Genomic DNA, 22378 nt, shown 5'->3' with positions numbered 1-22378 from the left:
TAGATATATAAAAAAAATTAGGGACAAAATCAAAAGAAAATAAGCTTGAAGGGTTGATATGGAACTGTGGAAGGCCAAACATAATTTTATAAGAGGAAAGAGAGAAATATATATATAAAAGGATGTCGACGACTTTCTAGAGATCTAATGAGTATACTCGCTACATAGAAAAGAAGAGAAGGCTCTAACAAATCAAATAATGCGGCATAATTATTTTTTGACCACTGCATTCAGCTATACACGATGCCCCAATAACCTTTAACTAGGTTTTTATATATATATATATATATATATATATTCAAAAACACCACCCTACACTTAGAACCCAAGCATAATTACAAAAAAAATCGTTGTACAATTACAAATTAACCTTTCAAGTCAAGCCTTTAGAATTTTGAATACAAGGATAATAGAATAATTACACTCTAACTAAAAATATGAAATGCTAAAAGAAAACCCTAAACTATAGTTAATTAATCATTTACTTTTAAGGGCAACAAAATTATTGAATGGCAGAAAAGATTAATGAAAAGATCAAGACACCTCTTAACCATTCTAAATAACAAATAAACCAAGAAAAAAAAATCATTTTATCTCTAAAAAAACATTTAAATGAGAGTTTTTTAAAAAGCAAAACCGTCACTTCTTTATTACAAGTCACAATAAACAAAGAGATATTTATTTTTGAATTTTAGTAAGGGGTCAAGATCGTTGGGTACATTTAAATTTATGGCGCAAAATGAAACGTTATCTGATTCCCACCCCCACCTCATGATTTTTCTTCCAATTGAATCCAAAACAAGGAAGAAACTATTCCTTCATTTACTGCACGCACGCCGTCTTATATACTACTTTAACGGTGACTGCAGGGATCGGCAAGGTAGCTAGCTAGCAGCTTGATATTTACCAAAATCAAAAACCTTATATACCCGCCTTCGCCGCGTACTGATCGTTGTTTCTGTGAATTAATTGATGAGCGAGCTGTTATGGCTGATTCATTTCCAGCTAGAAGAGCTAGCTTGCTACTCTTGAAGTCTAATTCCTTACTACTGTTGCTGATCTGAACCGTACGCACGCGAGAACGGTCTCAATTAATTCTTCTGCTCTAAGCTGCAGCTGCTGCTGCTGCATGCCTTTCTCTGTTTCTTTTCTTTTTTTTTAGGTCCAATATTTGATACTGTGCTCTCATCTCTGCCTCCTTAATCTCCTGCTCAATTGTTTCGGCATTAAATGTACCCGACTTGTCTTAATTTCTCCATGATGTTGCCATATAGGTGATTTATCGAGATCAGAAGTCTAAATATGGAAAAACCAAAGGCAAACTCTTATACGGATGATCAACCGCGGAGATCAATGGAGGTTTACGATCCTCATAATATTAATAATGTTACAAGTGATGGCAGTGGATCAATAGAGGTCCATGCGGTGGAAGAGGGATTGGGATCATCTCCAACCCCAACTATCAAATCTACTTCCGGTAGCAGCAGAGAGCCTGTGAACAAGTGGATGGCATTTGAAAGAAAGTCCAAGATCACCTCTGATCATGATGACGATGCCATTTCAGATGAATTGAATGTGTGTGGGAGCAGTGATAGGGTTAAAGCTGGAAAAGATGATGATCACGGAAACTCATCTAATCATAATAATTCTTCTTCTAACCGGCAACCCTCCTCCTCCTCCTCTTCTAATAAGATACTAACCGAAGCTAGCATTGCAGCAAGGAGTGCAGAATGGGGATTGGTTGTGAGGTCAGATGTAGGAGAAGGTAGTTTCAAAGCTACAGCAATCAGATCAGAACAACTGGAAGATGATGGAGGAGATACAAGCAAAAAAAACTCGTTTTTGGTGGATTCGACGAGAACATCAGAGGAAGACGGAGCAGGAGGAGCCTTTCCAAGGGTATCCCGAGAGCTGAAGGATGCCCTGGCAACATTGCAGCAAACGTTTGTGGTCTCTGATGCCACCAAACCAGACTGCCCTATCATGCATGCAAGCGGTGGTTTTTTTACCATGACCGGCTACTCGTCAAAGGAAGTTATTGGAAGGAACGGGTGAGCTACCAACCACTAATTAATTAATATATTACTATATAAAAAAATGTTAACCATTCGACTCTTTTTGTTAAAATTCTGATTCTCGTTTTTTTCCCTCGTAAGAAAATCAATAAATTAGAGGAAAAATAGTAGTATATAAAATAAAATAAATATAAAGCATAGCATGTCACAAATTGAAAGGAAAAAAAAAACCGAAACAATTATCAGTTGAGTAGTAGCGGTGGCGGAGTTTTGGGGAAAGCGAAACGGAAGGCAAGGACTAGGGCTGTAGCTAAGCTCGGTATTGTAGAAGAAATGGTTGCTTCAATTTGATTTTTCCAAGAAATTAGTAATTAATTCAATATTTGTGTGGTCGTATTTGTTTGTTGGAAATGCAGCCGGTTTCTGCAGGGAGCAGATACGGATCGGAATGAAGTGGCGAAGATACGAGATGCCGTCAGGAATGGGAAAAGTTACTGTGGGAGGCTTCTCAACTACAAGAAGAACGGCACTCCTTTCTGGAACCTTCTCACCGTCACCCCTATCAAGGATGATCGGGGCAACGCTATCAAATTCATCGGGTACGCTCCATTTTAACTTCTTTACTAATTGGATTGGATTGGATTGGATTGAATCTTGGAATCAATTAAATTAAATTAGCACGGGGTTTCGGTGATTGCAGAATGCAGGTGGAGGTCAGCAAATATACGGAAGGTGTTAACGACAAGGCTTTTCGCCCAAATGGATTGCCCAAGTCATTAATCCGCTACGATGGTATCTATCATTGATTGATTTCCCATATTTTCTGCCCTTTTCATTTCCTTTATTAATATTAATTTCTACTCCCCTCAAATATTCGATTTCTTCTATTAATTATTATAGTTATAATTATAATGATTTGACTTGTCAGCTCGTCAGAAGGCTAAGGCTTTGGATTCCATTACTGAAGATGTCCAAACTCTCAAGCATCCCAAATCTCCCTCTCGCGCTGCGAGTCATGACACTTCTGACCACCTCGATTATCTTCTCCCCAAATCCGTCGATTTTGACAGCTTCACCCTCCCTGGTAGGCTCCCTCCAAGCAATGTCTCTCAATCCCCCACTGCCAAAAACTCCAGAAAATCACCTCGCACTCCCTTGATGGGGTTAGTATGTTTGACTCTCAAACCTTACATTTAAATCATACTCTAAAACATTAAATCGATGCATCACTTGTGCGATATTGTCCTTCTCATCAGGCTCAAATCCAAGTCTATAATTTCCGCGGTAAAGCATGAAGAACCACCAGCTATTGAGCCTGAGATTTTGATGACTAAAGACATTGAACTCTCTGACAGCTGGGACCGTGCTGAATGGGAAAGGGCCATCCGCCAAGGATTTGATTTAGCTACCACATTGGAACGCATTGAGAATAATTTTGTGATCACAGATCCCAGGCTTCCTGATAACCCTATTGTAAGGCGTCTACTCACTCTTACGACTTTCTTCTAACTGTTTGTCTCATCATTGTCCAGTACCTCTTGAATGTAAGAGTTCGTTTTGAGTACAAGAGTAAAGGAATCGGCTACCTAGCTAGATAGCTATCTGAAGCCTCCTTGCTTCCATGCCAGAGGCCGGGGTTCAAAAGCTTTTCTCACATCGACTCATTAACATATAAATGAGGGGAAGAGGAGGAGCTTGTAATGTGGAAATGGATAGCTCTGTCTTTTATATGCTTTCCTACATATTTGATCTCTACACAAAATGTCACGTGTCGAGGATAGAGCACAAAAGGTTTTAAAGAACAGTTCTATTTCAAGAAATCAGATTTACATTAGTTATTTGACCCACGGTCAATGCATGCAGGCATGGAAATTTGACTATAGAAACAGAAAGGACAACGTTGTATTTTCTCTACACCCCGTACCAAAGTACAAGTTTCACTCTGAAACAGCTAGTGGGATTTAAGAAGTATTTGTTTTAAAGGTTAAAATTATTATTATTTTTAAATATTAAATATATATTATTTTAATACATTTTCAATTAAAAACACCATAAACCACTTTATTAAACACTTATTTAAAAATCACTTGATATTATAATAGTTTTTGTTTTTTACACCATGCTCCGTACACAATTGTATTTCAAATTTTATTTTTGTAGAACTTAAAAGAACATATTTTTTTATTCATGAAGACATGCTTTTTATTTATTTTGAAAGCAAAAATCCATCTTATTATAATTTTAATTATATATATATATATTTAAATTCCAACTAAAAATATTATTTTTAAACCTATGTTTTTTAAAAAAATATAACTGTAAAAATAACCTTAAAGCCAAACACACACTTATCAACTCATGCGTGTCCCACTTTGGAAAACTGACCAACTAACTAGTGGGATTGTGAAATCAATACAAGTTTATCAAATATTTATTTGCATTTGAATTATTATCAACTCTAGTGTCCATTCTTTTCTATCCACAAAAAAAATCATATTCTCTGTGCTTTCTAGCTCTATGTTAGCATTATACTTCTTGCAAGCAACTATTCTATGTTGTGTATATGCAGCCCGCTGGCATATTATATTAATTCAGCTTTACTGTGCAGACATTTGCTTCTGATGGCTTTCTTGAACTAACAGGATACACCCGAGAAGAAATCTTGGGAAGAAACTGTCGGTATGAAATTCAGCACCTTTCATTCGATATTGTCTACACATTGAACACTGATATGCTTACTTTCCTTTTCAATACGAATCACATAAACATAACAGCATCAGTTTAACCATCTTCTGCTCTTTGACTATGTACTTCATCAAACATTGAACCACCATTATACTTTGTTAATTATACAGATTTCTTCAAGGACCTGATACAGACCAATCAACTGTCTCAGAGATAAGAGATGCCATCAGAGAACAAAGAGAAATTACTGTTCAATTGATCAACTACACCAAGAGTGGTAAGTATGTGATTTCAATTTCATGATATTGCAAGTGCACACCTTTTTTAGCTGAATGTTATAACTGTCTCATTAATTCTTGAATGTTAGAAAGAGGATTCATAATTTGTTTGAAGAATCCTTGAATGCTTCAAAGAGAATTCACACTTTTTTTGAAAGTTTTCTATGAAACGTTATTGCTTCTTAATAATGCAGACATAATGTTTAGCCAATTTTGTGCACCATCATGAATTTTTATGTTTCATTACATGCAGGAAAGAAATTCTGGAACTTATTTCACTTGCAGCCTATGCGTGACGAAAAGGTAGCTATATGATTGTTATTGGAGACAAGTCTTCGAGTTTCTTGGTTGATCTTGGGCTGCAATTCTTGTTGGTCTAGTGATTGTGTGGCAGGGTCTAAACTAAACTGGATTATCATTTTGGTGTATTGGGCCTTGGCCAATTTTTTCCATTTTTTCCTTCTTCCTTCTGGTTGTAAGACTTACACCACCACCACTCACATGCAATCATTTATCTTTTCCTGCGGTTGTCATGTCAATTCACAATCCTCACACTGCACACTGTGCTTGTGTTCTCTCACTATCTCCAGCCCTTTCTTGTATTATTCACGTGTGATCCCTGTACCATACCATGTACCTCAGTCATCTTTTTTCATGTAATGCTAATTTTACCAATGAGAATCCATCTGAATGGCTGCCCTTAACTAGAACATTTGATCAGGAGGCGCCCACACTGTTACCACACAGTTTTCCCTTGGTGAATCAATATCTGTGTTTCCTTTTTCTCTCAGGCTCTCTAAACTGTTTGTTTTTCTTGACCGATAATCTTACGCTATAAATTTTTGGGGCTTTATTTAGATATTCCGCCTGTCTTTCTCATTCTTATTGTTGGGTTGGTTCCTCACCAAAATGGTTAACCACTTTTGGTATTGTCCAGTTATCTTAATTTTATCTTGTTCTTTTTTCCTGCCTCCTTCATTTGGGACTCGATCCAACAATAATCACCCCCATATATTTTCAAGCCAGTTATATCGAATCTTCTGGTCTGACTCGTTGTCGTGAGTCTCCTATTTTTATGTAGGGTGATCTTCAATACTTCATTGGTGCTCAAGTACTGGATGGAAGTGATCATGTGGAACCGCTGCGAAACCGCCTCTCAGAGGCAACAGAACAACAAAGTGCTAAGTTGGTATGTGGTTCTTTCCATTGTTTTTCCTTGGTCAGTAGACATATATCATAGTCCAGTGTCCACCATGTTAGGTAAGCTAAATAATTGAACTAGCTAGCCGAAATCAGGATTCACAATTATTAATTTGGTTAAACTGACTGGACACTGATAAGAGTCTCCACATTTTTATTATTTACTGATGTAATTAGGACACTCAGAATAGGGTTAAACTATGCCTCTGAATTACTTCTAGAAATTCACTAGCTCTTCATAGCTAAGACTATGCTGTTTCACTCGTCTCCTCCTGTATGCTCTAATGAAAGTTGAAACCACCCTCCTCACATCCTTTATCATGGTATAAACAACTAATATTTTGGTCTGCCAATGCATGCTCTATCTAGTGACAGTGGTAAGAAAGTCAGGAGTTACAGAACTAACTTAAATACTTGTATATTTGTGTTGAGAATGAGAAATTGGGTTAGCTCTAGAAAATGTCAGAGAACATTTCTTAGTTAGAAATCTGCCATGTGCATTCACACCCACAAACTCTTAATTCTCTTACAAATGTTTCTTTATCAGGTTAAAGCCACTGCAGAAAATGTGGATGAAGCTGTTCGAGAACTTCCTGATGCCAACTTGGTAAGGTATTCTTTCCACTTCAGGTTAGGAATGATAACTAGCTGTCTAGCTGATGTCATTTATCTTCATCCAAATGATGATCTGCCTCTTCTTTTGACTTATATGCCTTTTAAATTCTCAATATCACATTGATGAATTGTGAGGAGCATGCTGCATATTGTAATAAATTGCTTGGTTACTGAAATTGAAGACTGACAGTATCTAGATCTTCCAAAACAAATAAAATGTACTGAATAGCTAGATCTTCCAAAACAAATAAAATTGCTTCAGAATTTTACGTGTCAGGAATCACTTGACCCAAAAGCTTACAGAAACCTTAATTTACGTCCAAATAACAGAAAATGCTTAAGTTGACGGGTTTACAAGAGCATATCTCAAAATGTATAGTTTGAGAGTCTTAGTACACAAAATGGGTTGATTTAAATACTGACTTCTGCAGTGCTATTAGAAAGTTGAGCTTATTTATAGGGTTTATAATGTAGATCACTGATGCAGTCCTTTTATAGTTAACTTATTCTCTTACTTCCATTTTCATGCTTCCTCGCAACTTTTTATGTCTTTTCAGAAAGTTGTTGACTGTTTGAGAAAATTGTAGTCATGTCATTGTTCATGCATCTTATGAGCTATAATATTTTCCAGAGACCCGAAGATTTGTGGGCAATTCATTCCCGGACTGTCTTTCCACGACCTCACAAAAAGGATAGTCCTTCTTGGACTGCAATACAAAAGGTGCTTATTAATAATTAAAGTTAACCTACCACTCTCACACTGCAATGATATTCAATTGTACATATTACACAGTGTGCATCCATTTGTTGGGATAAATCTCCGTGTAGAGTGAAACTCTGCAATTTATTCACAGACAAACATGTTCACAGTTTTGTCAACGCCCGATATTACAAAATGTGATGACAGGTTATATACTCGTCAAACACAAAACGTAGTGGCTGTCCAAGTCAATGGACACCAAACAAAAGATAGGACAACTGTTCGTTCTGTCCAGTTCAGTCTAGTCCCACCCCTCCTGTTTCGTCTAATGTACCAAACGCACCCTTAGTGTCCCAGCTTTCTCCAAGGCAAAACAAAATGAGGAAGTGATAAGTTGCAAGATTTAGGTGCAATAAATGCTAAAAAAATATTGCGTGCTGGTAGCTTGGTACCATCTATATAATGTCTATTTAATTATGAGCTCAATTTCGTGAGGCACTGTAAGAATGGATTAATAAATTACTCCATGTAGACTTTATTAACAAAGCAATTAATGTGTGGTATCCTTTTCATAAAGTAATAACGATAAGGGATTCGGGTGCTACATGTAAAATAATCTATGGTATCCTTTTCATGCAGCTTGCCTAGGCTCTGTTTTCTTCTAGGAGACAGGCAACTAGAAAAGAAGTCATTCTCATAATTAATCATGAGAGAAACCTATGTCTTCCTTATTAAGCAAATTTGTTAGAAAAACAAAATATCTTTCTGAAATCAGAAGCTTGATGTTTGTTTTGTTTTACAGCTCTCTTCTTACAAACTCTTCTTGTTTTGCATGTTAAAATCAATCCATTTGGCATTCAGATCACTTCTCGTGGTGAAAAAATTGGGCTACATCATTTCAAGCCCATAAAACCCTTGGGCTGTGGTGATACTGGCAGGTATTAGCATGTCTCTGCTATGTCTGTGATTGAAATAGGTGCGCTGTGCATGGATCTGTGTATTGATTTATGATGGCCATTCTATTTCCAACTTGATTTGTTTTTCTCTTTCCCCTTTTCCTCTATTGTTTGCACATGTAATGTTGGTTTTGCCTGGAATCATGATATATAGTACCCTGGAAAGCTGTATTTGGTGCGATTAATTTTCTCTTCTCTTCTGTAACAACTTCAAGGGAAGAAGGATAGTAAAAACTATATATAATGAGTGAGGCAACTTGCAGTTCGTAAACTTGAAAATTGTTTTCATTTAGTTCGATAGGTTTCCATGAGTGTTCTTATTCTTTATTTTTAGTTGCTGTTGATTTCCATCACATTTTACTGTGTTTTTGTAGATTGGAAATAAATAGTGGGAGAAAGCATCATGACAGCTTTTCTTTATTGTTGACCTGCACTCTAATGACTGCTCAGTGCCTTTTCTTGTGCGGCCTTTCTGTTGATCATATTAGGCTTATTTCTGCTCACGTGTCAATAGAGTTTTCCAATGTTTATGTTAAACCATTTTTATGTCTTTCAGTGTGCATTTAGTGGAACTTCAAGGTGCAGGGGAGCTGTATGCTATGAAGGCAATAGAAAAATCTATGATGCTAAACCCTAACAAGGTGTGGAGAACCAAAATTTATTTCCGAGATACCTAGCAACTTCTATCATATTTATCACTCAATTCATATTCATTTGATATTTTTTGTGATCGTACATGACTTGTGTTGTTGTGCATGCTTCCTGAAATTGACCTCAGCTTTTCTTTATATCTTCTTGGTTTTGTTTCTGAAATGTTCTTTATTTAAACATTTTTGCCATACGAGATACATGAGATGTACTTCGAGAACATACAATTTCCTTTTCCGATCACATTTATGTCCTTTGAAGTGTGAGGATACTCTGTATTATTCGAATTCCTTCACGCATCAAGCACATAAATTTATCCATTGAAAATATATGAATACACTTGGAGATTGGTCACAGCTGCTGAATGATCACACATACTTTGGCTAAGAAATGAAAACTACATAATGTAGACTCTTGACACTTAGTTTCTTATCCTCTGAGAATTGAAGATTTATAACTACCAAGATGACACTATCTAATAGAAACTTCAAACTATGAACTTGGATTCACAGAAAGCAAGGCTATGTGGACTCTTCGAAACCTATCTTGATTTAAGCTCCAAAATATCCCAGACTGTTATGGAAACTGCAACATCATAGATCTCTGCTGAAAATAACTCATGTCTGTTAACATAAAGGTCCATTATCATAATCCATACGATGACTTTATAGGTTCATCGAGCATGTATTGAGAGGGAAATCATTTCGCACTTGGATCATCCTTTTCTTCCAACACTGTATACTTCTTTTCAGGTATTCTCTCTCTTTTTCCCCCTACGTTCATAAACTTTATCATGCAAGTTCCCAAATTCCTGTTTTCTTATTTACGAGTAACTGATGTCTAGATGCCTATTTTCTTTACTACAGCAAACTAAGCAACTAGTCAACTATTTCTGTAGCATAGATGGTAAAGGACTATACATTGTTTGGCTGAAATTCTAGAAATTTCAAGGGTGCTTTAATTATTTTTGGTTGCTTTCCCCCGTCATTATTGCGTTCAACATGGTTGCTCACTTCTTTGTAAAAGAATCACCTGAGAAATACTCGTGGCCTTCATCCACCTGTCATGGCCAAAATATCAGTTATGTGATGGTAATGGCTGTTACATAAAATCCATTGTGGCCATTACACTTGAAAATCTCAATTGTTCAAGTTTTTTCTTTCTTTAAATGGTAACTTGTGATAACCATCCCAAGTTACTGTGAAATTACACAAACCACCCAAAAGTTTAATGATTTGACTGAAACCCTCCATATTTAAGAAAATATCACGAAATGCCCCTACCATTTCAAAATCACCCATCAGTATGGGTAGTTTGGGTACAGAAGGGGCTATCGTAATTTACCCTTCTTTTAATTAGTTTTAAATGCACAGGTCTAGTATTTTTCAGCCTTTCACTGATATTCATTTTTTGTTTTTGTTTTTAATGATTCACGCCTGTGAAGGTTGCAACCATTGTGGTTCGCCATAACCATGACAACAATTTAGAACCATGGAATGAGTGATACTCTCGCTTATAAATACATAAGTGTTCATGTAGATGCACACACGACCATTAATTCATGTTTAGAGAAGTGCGTACGAAAAACAAAATTGCTTAAATGCATAAGATCTTAAATTCATGCTAAAAATTGAATTTGCATGGCCTCTTACCTATCTGGATCACCATCTCATCAGCACCTTCACTGCTAGAAAATCCAATAATTAATGAATCTGTGTACCCGCCCCAACTCAGACCAAGCAGGCTATAGACTGTGAGGTGGAGGAGTAAAGAAGTAAGTAGGCAGCTAGGGACCTTTGAATCCGATCAAGATCCCATCATTTGTTGACAATATCATCAATAGGAAGAAAGCCCATAAACTCATTTCTTCGCAAATGACACCATAGCCAACGCAACGCTCTATACTATATATATACAAGAATTCTCTCTCTCTGGCCGGTATAATATGCTGACGATGAGGGCAAATGTGCCCTCATCGTCTAGTGGTTCAGGACATCTCTCTTTCAAGGAGGCAGCGGGGATTCAACTTCCCCTGGGGTAGGGTATTACGTACAAACGGAAGTTGATGGGGGATTCTTAAGAAGTCTGGAATTTTTTCTTCTTGGGTCGATGCCCGAGCAGTTAATGTCGACCGACTGTAAATTTGGTGGCAATATGCCTACGCTGGTTCAAATCCAGTTGATCCTAGTCAAATCACTACTGGAATGCTCTTGCTTAAAATTTCAATACTTGTTGCTTAGATTTACTGATCTATTGCATACTGTGAAATATGCTGATCTGTGTATTTATCTGGTCAGACTTCTACACATGTTTTCCTGATAACAGACTTTTTTCCTGGTGGTGAGTTATTTGCATTGCTTTGCCAGCAACCCATGAATTTATTCAAGGAGGAATCTGCAAGGTACTCCCAGTTCTTCGTTTAATGTCTTAAAATGCCGAAGCCATTTCTTCTCTTACCATTTTCAAATACAATTATTTTATTCCCATTTTAGAAACTCAATACTGTTTCTTGTGGTAGAGTTTCGTTACAGTAACGGTAAATTATGATAAGAATTTGGATTTGGTTCATGCATCTAAAGGTGTGGGATTATCTTTCACTTTACCCACAAGCTAATGTTTAGGCCTAGATTTTCCTTATCAATTGCTGCCTTCTGAATCACTACCTCTTATATGAACAAGCTTTCTATTTAACTATCAACTGTTAATATTCTCCAGGTTCTATGCTGCAGAGGTTGTGATTGGCTTGGAATATCTTCATTGTTTAGGTACTTTATGAACAGAAAGTGCATGCCTTGCTCTCTGTGCTTTGGTTTAAGGTTTTTAGTTTTTAGTTTTCTCTTCAAGTCATAAATCGGAAGAATGCATGCAAGTGCTGAGCTGAAGTCCAAGAATATTGCTAGAAGTCTTAGGAACTTGCTATCATCCTAAATCCTGTTTGAATGGAGCTCAGTATTGTGTGTTACCATCAATGCCAGCAAAAAAATGATAAGAACTCATGTCTAATTCTTTGTTTCTTCAAGTTGTCATGATTTAAAGTATGCCAAACTACAGACAAATGAATGCAAGTGTATTCATTCCCGATGCTTCTGCACATTTTTTATAGATTTTTTTTTTTTGAGAAGTATATGGTTTCATTAAACGCCATAGCCTGGCGAGACAAAAAATTACAAAGCCTGCCGCATATCAATTTTGCAGGAAATGCCAATCAAAGCAAAGTCCAAACAAAGAGGACAAAACATCAGAAATAGACTAAGAAAGCAACAATATAAACAACACAAGAAAACCATTACTGCAAAACCAAGAGAAGCGTCCAAGAGTCTCCAATTTAATTTTCACGAGAATGTAAACCTCTGAAGAGATGCACATATAGTCTGATAAACATAATCTGAGAGATGAATCATAACCAAGCAATGAAATCACTGGATCCTTGTGTGTACTCTTTTCCTTTCCCGTTATTCCAAAAAATAAATTCTCCTTTATGTTGATATCGTATCTTGTGCTAATGCATGGGTGCAAGTGCATTGGAGGGGATAGATTTCACAATAAAATATGCCATTGAGTTCATAGGGATGATTAAACTTTTCTGTGTCATGCTTATTGTTAGGTTTGTTAGGTGTGTTGCCATTTAATGTGCCTAACATTACCATTGACCAGCAGCCTTTGTTGAAGAAGATGGCAGCCACCATTGACTGCAGTTGTAGCTGCTGGAAAGAAGAAGAGAAGCCACCATCATGTCTATAAATAGGCACCATACAAAGAGAGCTTTGAGAGAGTTGAGATAACGTGAGAGAGACAAAGAGAAGCTGCTGCCATGGGCAGCAGCCCTGCTGCTGTGGCAGCAGGGTGTGTGAGCTAGGAGTAGAGTGGATGATCCTCCTCCATGTATTTATTGTAATCCTTTCTCTATCTCTAAATACAATGAACCTCTCCCGTGGATGTAGGCGGTTTTGCCGAACCACGTAAAATATTGTGTCTCAGTGTGCTTCCCCTCCGTTGAGCAATTATCAGTTCATCACCGGTCCCCGGATTCCGCGCCCAACAATTGGTATCAGAGCTAATGGTTTAAAGTGGTGTTTGATTTTTTGCTCAAAAATGAAAGTTGTTAAAATGGTCTTTTGACCATCCCACTGTGTAGAGGAGGATGAGACGAAGCCACTGGTGAAAACGGCGTCAAAATCGGACGACGGACATGGCCGCACTCTCCATCACTCTCCGGCAAGGCGTCTGCCCACGCGCACAGACGCGCCCCACGCGTGCCACGCGTCTTCTTCACCCGGATGAGTTGACCCGACCCGAATACCAGTTGACCCGACCCATGTGAACAGTAGGTATGAACAGTGACGCTATCATGAACAGTACATACAAAAGGATGACATCAGCATGATGCAAGGATGACATCATCATACACAGTCAGCAAGCTGTTGACTAGTCAATATCCATGTCAGCATCATGGGACCCACATGCCACGTCATTAGCCGCGAGCCGAGCCAAGCCAAGCCGAGTTGAGCCAAGCCTAAATGGAGCTGAGCCGAGCCGCGAGCCGAGGGAAAGGATTCTGTGCAGCAGAGTCTACGTGCAACTGGATCTGAGATTGAATCTGAGCCGTTGATAAGGCCAGAATTGTTATGATCAAAGCTTAGCCGTCTGAAGTGCGATTTGGACGATTCAAGACATGTTTCCAGCTAATTTGATCATTCCGGATGCAATGGTATGGTCCGATCATTGAGATTCGAGACCGAAAATGGCAGTGGTGTATTATTATTGATAGATTGCCCGATCTGGAGGCATCTGAGGGTCTTGATGGTGGTCGATGGTGATGAAGAAGAAGAAGGTTCACATGTTTACCCAATTACATGTGCTGTAATGTTAAATGGGGAAATTTAATGCCTTGATGGAAGGCAAAATTGGGACACTCTAGACACCCGGTTATGTGAACAATTAGAGGTGGAGAGTGAAAATTGACGAAGACCAATCTTGACGAATCTAAGCACTAGTAATCTCGCTAGATGTTGAGAAATCATGTATTAAACCTGTATATTCCAGATCACTTGTAAAGGAAAGCCGCAACAAAGCTAGCAAATGGTTGTATATACGGAGAGACAGTACGATGGATAGATATGGCCTAAGAAGTTCTGTCTAGGAGATTGGGTTTTAAGCGGGACCGTTGTGACCCCTCCAATCTTTCCTGGGAACTTGCTTAGTGGAAGGATTATCCATACGGTACTATTTTCGTATATATAGCAGTTTGTAATGAAACAGTTGAAGACTAGCAGGATGACGGCACAAGGGGAACAATTGGGTTCCGCATGATCAAGGATCTGATGGAGTGGTGATTTCTCCAAAGAAGGCAGATTCGGTGACTGTGTTTTCTCGAAGGGAGAATTGATGAAGATCCTGATAATGGAAGAGAAATACAGCAAGGGGATAAAGATTGGCACCCTATTTTGACTTGGACAGGTGTTGTGACGGGATGAGCTGCTGTCAAACATAAGCAAGGAATAGGGAGAAATCTGGAGAACAGTAATTGCACGAGGGCACACGAAGATTGTGCAAGAGTACCCAAGGGATCCAACGAGGTACTGTAATGAGACAACAGGTGCAAGGAGAAGAAGTGTTCCCAGATGAAGCTCAGAGCAGAGACTGTTAAAGTTTGTACAACAGGAAGTCTCTTATGCTCTTGATGAAGACAACATGCGAGGACCTTTTCAATGCATGCAAGGATGGAAAGATGAGCTGTTGCAGAGGCACCTAATTAAGGGGGTGCAAACGCCTGTGATAAAAGGCGACCGCCTATGATGAAAGGCGAAGCCACCAAAGAGAGTTGGTGTAGGTGGAGCTGTCAAGCAGAAAGGCATAGAAGCTCCAAACATAGAAATCAAGGTGGAGGATTGCGAGGAGTATACCGTAATTTTCTCTTTCTATGTAGTCAGTGGCAGTAATCTCTCCCAAGTCCACATGGTGGTAGAGAATCTTGAAGTCACTTAAGTCATCCCGATGAAGGAGGATGAGACCGCTTCACGACGAGCGGAGACACCTCGGATGGAAGGTGTGAGGGCCATGATATAAGCCCAGATTTCAGACCGCCGCATGAAGACGAGCGGAGACACCTAAGGAGAAGGTGTGTGGGCCACGATATGAGCCCAATTCAGAACGCCCCAGAGCCAATGTGATGGCTAGATATGAGTGGACAGGTGGATAGCCAATGAAGTGGCTATGATGAGTATGAAGACAAATGCAGGATTGACTTTCATGGATATTGCCCCCATGCTAAAGATCAATGAGCTAGAAGACATTTGCCTTGGACAATAAGTGGATAACTTGTGGAGCATTAAGACGCGGCTGTTATGAAGGAGCAGAGGGCATGCGCAGGTTCTGGAAACGAGTTGACTCTTGTCAAGGTGGTGAGCTCGGTGATGGCATTGTAATACTCAGAGTATGAAGACATACATGGATCAACCTTTAATGGGCTGCCCCCATGGTTAAAGGTGGAGAGCTACCTGGACTCTTACGACTAAGAGCGAGAGACTCACGGAGAAGTAAGGCGTGGTTCCTATGGTGGAACAGAGGGCAGGCGCAACTCCTGGATGAGTAGACTCTTGGAAGAGTGGTGGGCTTGTGATCATATTGAGATACTCAGATAATGACTGTCGCACTTGGAATATCCGTTTGAGGGGGTGTTGTAAGCCTTGGTGTGAGGCTTGATAAATCATTCCAGACCGAGCATGGTTGATACGCTCGAAGGGGAATGTTCCCAGAGACAAGCGTTAACACTCTTCAGATGTGATGTGTGAGACCATCTGGTTGAAGTGATCCTTTTGTGTGAGAAAAGGTGTGCTTTGGTGACTCTGGTGATTGAAAGGTTTGGCGAGTACCTGTAAACTTGGCCGGAGACGCTCTCGGAATGGTAAGCTTGGAAGAGCTGCAGGATGCAAGATTGTGCTGAAGAAGCAAGAGGACAATTGCCCATATAAATGTCAAAGGGGGTGATTGTTAGGTTTGTTAGGTGTGTTGCCATTTAATGTGCCTAACATTACCATTGACCAGCAGCCTTTGTTGAAGAAGATGGCAGCCACCATTGACTGCAGTTGTAGCTGCTGGAAAGAAGAAGAGAAGCCACCATCATGTCTATAAATAGGCACCATACAAAGAGAGCTTTGAGAGAGTTGAGATAACGTGAGAGAGACAAAGAGAAGCTGCTGCCATGGGCAGCAGCCCTGCTGCTGTGGCAGCAGGGTGTGTGAGCTAGGAGTAGAGTGGATGATCCTCCTCCATGTATTTATTGTAATCCTTTCTCTATCTCTAAATACAATGAACCTCTCCCGTGGATGTAGGCGGTTTTGCCGAACCACGTAAAATATTGTGTCTCAGTGTGCTTCCCCTCCGTTGAGCAATTATCAGTTCATCACCGGTCCCCGGATTCCGCGCCCAACAGAAATCACTGGATCCTTGTGTGTACTCTTTTCCTTTCCCGTTATTCCAAAAAATAAATTCTCCTTTATGTTGATATCGTATCTTGTGCTAATGCATGGGTGCAAGTGCATTGGAGGGGATAGATTTCACAATAAAATATGCCATTGAGTTCATAGGGATGATTAAACTGAGAAAAACGTTGTTTTCAGTTTCCAGACAACATATACCAATTGGTTTCTATCTAGCTTTCTTTAAATAATTGATTTGGGTGGCATTGTGTCATGCTTATATGTCAATATAGTCTTTGTTTAATTTGGGGAAAATATCTTAGTTGAAACCCTAAATTTCAAGGTTGGTCTATCAACCAGAAAAGCTTAATCACCTTGTAGATGTGCACATCAGAGTAGGTTCTCTAATAATAATATATATTTTGCATCAATTGTAAGGAATTCTTCTTCTTTCTGGTTATTGATTATTTTAACTTCATTTTCTATGACGACATTATACAGGAATGGTTTACCGTGACTTGAAGCCTGAAAATATTCTTCTTCAGAAGGATGGACATATTGTTTTGAGTGACTTCGATTTGTCATTTTTGACATCCTGTGAACCACAAGTATGACACTATCTTCCTGTTAAAAGATCATATTTTTTCATTTCTTACATATTTGCTTTCACTTTGACTTCCTACCCATGGATCACTGTTATTCATTATACCAACTACATCCTATCTTCCCAATTCTTTTTACTTTTCCAAAATTTTAATCAATGTTTTTTGAAGTTATTAAAGTCTTCCATTTTTATCACTTTGATTTAACAATACAATTCTATAACTCAACAATGCCTTGCATTGGGTGGAATAAAGGAAAACAGCAAACCATGGACTGTGTGGTATTGCTTGATTCAGTGCTTGCACTAACGAACCATGAACATGTTATTCTTTCACTCACCCTAAGAGCTGTTTGTATTTTTTTTTTTTTTTGGTGTGCTCCCTTATAACGCTGGAATCACAAGTTTACCTATTTTCTACAACTGTATTGTGGGAATCAGGGCTCATTTTACATGTTAATTTCAAATGTGCTCCGCAGATTATAAAGCATGCACCACCTAATAAGAGAAGAAGATCAAGGAGCCAACCACCGCCAACATTTGTTGCGGAACCAATAACACAATCAAATTCTTTTGTTGGGACTGAAGAATATATTGCTCCTGTATGGTGAATTTAACTTTTGCTGAACTTTTACACACTTGTTTACTTTAAATAATTTAATGCATGTAATACCTAGGAAGTTTATGTTCTACAAGATTTTAGAATGGTTTTGGAAGTTCTTGAGAGCGACTTTCCTGGATTGAGTCTGCAGTCAGGTTGTTTAATTTATGGTGGGAATTAAAACAACTATTTGGAGGAGTCAAAGTGTTTCTTCATTTTATGAGCTCATATTTTTAACAGATTAACTCCAATATGTTGGCCGGTACGCACTAGGATTTTAGATTACGTTGAACCTAAAGAATTTTTGTTCATAGAAAAGGGAACATGTCCCTTTCCCCTTCAAGAATACAGTATTTTTTGAAGACTGTTTTCCTTGGAAAATTCGGATCTGCACTTGAATTTGTATCATATTCTAAGACCAGGTGTTTTTCTTTTGGTAAGAAATATGCACTCATGTATTCAAATCCTTCTCAACAAACTTATTGAAACAAGCTTGTGAGTGCTTATTCAACCAATGTCAATCAATCAAACAGCATGTTTATTACATAATTTGGAATTAATCATGTCTGCCATTTTGTATAATATTTTATTCATACACAAGTTCTAATGAGTTTCTTGACTTAAGGAAATAATCACAGGCATGGGCCACGGCAGCGCAATTGACTGGTGGGCTCTTGGTAAGCATATTGTGCATCCGCGATACATAAATGTTAATTGCATCCCCTTTTTGTGGCTTCTGTTTTCATTCCTCATTTTATTCTTTGCCATTTTATTGCAAATATAAGCCTCAAAAGCTGCCAGTTTTGCGTAACATAAAATGTCCTCGATTGATGAAATCATAGTATTTTTTTCTTCAGAGACTTCATTTGTGCATATTATTCAAGCTTCTTTAAGTATACCTGACAGTTTGATGACGGTGTCCTTTACTGTGATCGGAGCTGTTGCAGTTATGCATACCTGATAGGCAAATATGGCATGCTACTGATTGCATGCCCGTTTTAGATTTACTACTTGTTATGTAGAAGCAAAGTTGTTTGGTGCTATCATCTTCTTGACAGGATAGCTCAATGACTGCTCAATAGCATTGGGCCCTACCATGCGCTGCTACGTATTTGGTGGTTGAAACAAATAGCTAGCAAGCTGCATGTTCTGTCATTGGATGATTTATGCAGCTTGAGAAATTTTGCCTTGGTTTTTAGGCCTGGGTAGTAAAAGATACATTATTTGCATTTGAAGATAGTTGCCGCTAGCTCCTGCTTAATTTGCTCCTTGTTATCATGCATTATTTGATTTGTCTCCTTTTTTAATGATTTTTTGTTTCTTACTTTGGAACTCAGGTGTTTTGTTGTATGAAATGCTATATGGTCGGACACCTTTCAGGGGAAAGAACAGGCAAAAGACATTTGCCAACATTTTGCACAAAGATCTCACCTTCCCAAGCAGCATCCCTGTAAGATCTTTAACTTGCAACAGGTTATCTTAATTGCGTAAAATACTTTTGCTTTTTAGTTCTCCAGTTTGTCAATATTTTATCACCTCTCGTGATTAAAATGATGAATGATGCTCTCCTTACATATTGCTAACATTGTTTGCCTTCAGGAACTTCTGTTTCCTAGGAAGCAGGAATCATCAGAAACTCTGAAGCTTAAATCTGAAATGTTTTCATAGAAAATGTAAAGAATTAGTTTTTGGTTCTTGGATTTTTTCTTCTTCTTTGTACTATTTCTGCTTTTTTCTTCCTTTTCTTTGTCTTAACCAAATTATTTTTTTCCTCTTAATTACTGCTTCTCCTGTCCAATAAAAGCAGTCCATATTTGAGATTTTGTTTGTCCCTCAACTTGGAGAAGGAACAAAGAGCTTCTGTTCAAACTCCCTGTGGCAATGATTTCTTTCTTTGGGTTATATCAAATAACTTCATTGGTTACATCTACATATTTGTTTTTTAAAACACAACAAGGGGAGGTCTTGGAACATTTAATCATATAAATCTAAAAAAGAATACTAGGTTAGGGATGATTGGAGTAAATTTGAACTTAGATCTCTCTCCTTTATGACTAATATTGAAGCATAAATGCGGGCGGATTTATCCATGTCATCATTAATGTTGAAGCTTCTGGACAAATTATTTCCTTGCTGACCTATCTTGATGTTCCAGGTTAGTCTTACTGCCAGACAATTGATTAATGCATTGCTGAACAGAGACCCTGCCATCCGATTAGGATCAAAAACTGGTGCTAATGAAATCAAACAACATCCTTTTTTCCGTGGAATTAATTGGCCTCTCATACGCTGCATGGTAGTACTCCCATCTATGTTTGAGGAATAATTCTTTCCTAGTTTTCTCATGCCCAAACAATGTTTCCTTTTGGTTCGTGGAAATACCAATTTTGATTAAGCAATGGCTGCATCTCTTGAATGTTGTATGTGTGCAGAACCCACCACTGGTGGAGGCGCCTCTGCAATTAATCAGTACAGATCCAAAGGCCAAGGATGTTACATGGGAAGATGATGGTGTGCCTGTACAGTCTATGGACTTGGAGATTTTTTAAAGGTTGAAACAAACTTTTGTTATCAATTCAGAGCAGAAGTAATTCTCCCTACTGCCAATTCATGGAACCCTTTTTTGTGCCATCAAATGGAGATATCTATCCACACATTGAAATGCCTTTGTCCAGTTTACGCAGCTGTTGAAAATTGCTTTCTTATGCAGGTCTTGCATTGGAGACCTCACAGAGTGGTGCTTTAACACACACACACACATATATATACTGGGATTTTCTCTCATATATATTTGTTCATTCTTGTGAGTCAATTGTGCAGGAGAACAACTTTGTAAATGAGATGTTGTGGAGGTGGTCCTCTCTGTCCTTTGAAGATAGTAACAGCAAGGGATTATGAAGCGAAGATGACTAGATTATGGATAAAATTAGCCAGATGAAGTAGGATTTGGGTGGTCGACGTTGTGTAACGGTGGAGGACTGTTGTAGGCAACCAATTTCAATGAAATTAGATGCATCTAGCTGTGGTATTGATATTTTGTTTAGTAAAAGCTAGCAAGTATATAATGCTCTTTTTGGGTTTTATCTTTTCTCATTTTGCCCAGGTGATATGTCGTAAACCCTCCATTAGTGTAGGGTTTCTTATAAACCTTGTCAAAGTACTTATGAAACTGTCTCAATGACATGAATGACCTCCTGAGTCTTGTTCTTACTTTGTTTAATGGCTTGTCTAATTGGTTTCGAGTTCTACAATGAGGTGGTCCTCCACGAATTTGCACGCACCCTCTGAAGAGGGCTCCTAGGGGGGATTCCAAATTTTATAGTAAGCTGACGGACACGAGTCAAGGATAATGGTTTGCTGGACGAAGCCCAAGAGAGAGGGGCCTAATCAACCTGGTTGGGCTCGTGTTCTAACTAGATTGTAAAACCAATTTAAATTTTTTCAACACAAAAAATAATATTCAAATGATGATAATTTGAGAACAATTGGGTTAAATTTACTAATGCGTCACCCAGGCTATAAGATTGAAACAACCCATAAAAAGGAAAGAAAAAAAAAATTATAAGGTTCAAAACCTAATAACTTAATGTCAAAGATAAAAAAAAAAAAAAATGTTGAATAAGAAAATCCGAGTTAACTAAGCCTAGCTTGACAATCCACAACCTGCAATATAAGATCAAGATTAAAAAAAATAAAACTCAAAACAAGTACTTGAAAAAAAAAAGTTCAATAAAAAAGTTTTTAAAAAAACTTGAGTTAACTTGGATTAACTTTACCAATCTTTTATCGTAATAACCTAACAAAAAGAAAAGTGAAAAAATAACAAAGCTTAAGGGAAAATTATTCCATGCAAAAAGATGAAATTGAAAAAAAAAACCTTCATAAAAAAATCAAGGAAAAAAAATTAGACTTCTAAAAGAAACACCTAGCAAGAAAAAAAAAACATAAGTTAAATAAACAAGTTAACTCTGGTTAACTTGATCACCTTGCACTCAAGATAACTCATCGCGTGTTGATGCGTGTAGTTGTTTTTAAATAATATTTAATAAAACACGTTCAAGGGTCAATAATTCAATGATAAAAAATTAAATTAAAAAAAAATCAATTAAAAAAACCGAGTCAATCCAGGTTAACTCAACGAATTTACGATCCGAGATATGTGGTAGGAATAACCTAACAAAAAGTAAAATAGAAGCTTAAAGCCCAATAATTCAATGTTAAATGAAAAAAATAAAAAGGACTTTAAAAAAGACCGAACTTGAATCTGATTCATCATTGAAACTGGTGGACTGGATCATGAAATTGAGATTACCCTGTAAAAGACAAACACAAAAAAAATTACAAAGAAGAATTCCAAATCATCAAAAAATTAAAAATTAAAATCAAAACATTAAGAACTAAACCATGCACAAAAAATAATTGAAAGAAACTAATAAGGGATTAAATTGAAAAACAAAATAAATGAAGAAAAGGATAAACAAAAGAGCAATAAAAAATGAGGACCAAAATTAGAAACCAAATAAAATTAAATTAAATTCCCAAGGACAAAATAAAAAATAATAATGCATAGGATAAAAAAAAAAAAAAAATGAGAACTAGATTGAAAAAAAATATCTGATAAGATTACACGATGAGAGATGAAATTAAAAACAAAATAAACT

General features: G+C 37.7%; 1 protein-coding gene across 13 annotated transcripts; it reads left to right on the top strand.

Moving 5' to 3' along the window:
* The first annotated feature begins 755 nt into the window (after positions 1-755).
* On the top strand, positions 756-20937 carry LOC118032268 (phototropin-2). Of its 13 annotated transcripts, none has more exons than XR_004684630.2 (24): positions 757-1162; positions 1275-2051; positions 2432-2614; positions 2716-2807; positions 2944-3178; positions 3272-3488; positions 4624-4694; positions 4871-4977; positions 5232-5281; positions 6060-6167; positions 6726-6785; positions 7425-7514; positions 8355-8431; positions 9006-9090; positions 9769-9849; positions 11395-11498; positions 11813-11862; positions 17017-17123; positions 17596-17718; positions 18343-18394; positions 19055-19167; positions 19873-20013; positions 20150-20427; positions 20538-20937. XR_004684630.2 is itself a non-coding variant. In XM_035036916.2 (24 exons), exons 2-23 carry the CDS (start codon positions 1303-1305, stop codon positions 20264-20266), a joined length of 3012 nt encoding a protein of 1003 aa, XP_034892807.1. In that variant the 5' UTR covers positions 757-1067; positions 1275-1302; the 3' UTR covers positions 20267-20268; positions 20538-20937. The 13 variants fall into 13 exon arrangements, 10 of the variants coding, with proteins under 10 accessions (XP_034892810.1, XP_034892808.1, XP_034892809.1 ...); XM_035036916.2 differs by having other exon boundaries at positions 757-1067; positions 20150-20268; XM_035036914.2 differs by having other exon boundaries at positions 757-1084; positions 20150-20268.
* The last annotated feature ends 1441 nt before the right edge of the window (positions 20938-22378 follow it).

Source organism: Populus alba, chromosome 9, assembly GCF_005239225.2.
Source record: "Populus alba chromosome 9, ASM523922v2, whole genome shotgun sequence".
Classification (NCBI taxonomy): Eukaryota; Viridiplantae; Streptophyta; class Magnoliopsida; order Malpighiales; family Salicaceae; genus Populus; species Populus alba.
The sequence above is the reverse complement of the archived record's forward strand: the minus strand, read 5'-3'. Positions and strand labels throughout refer to the sequence as shown.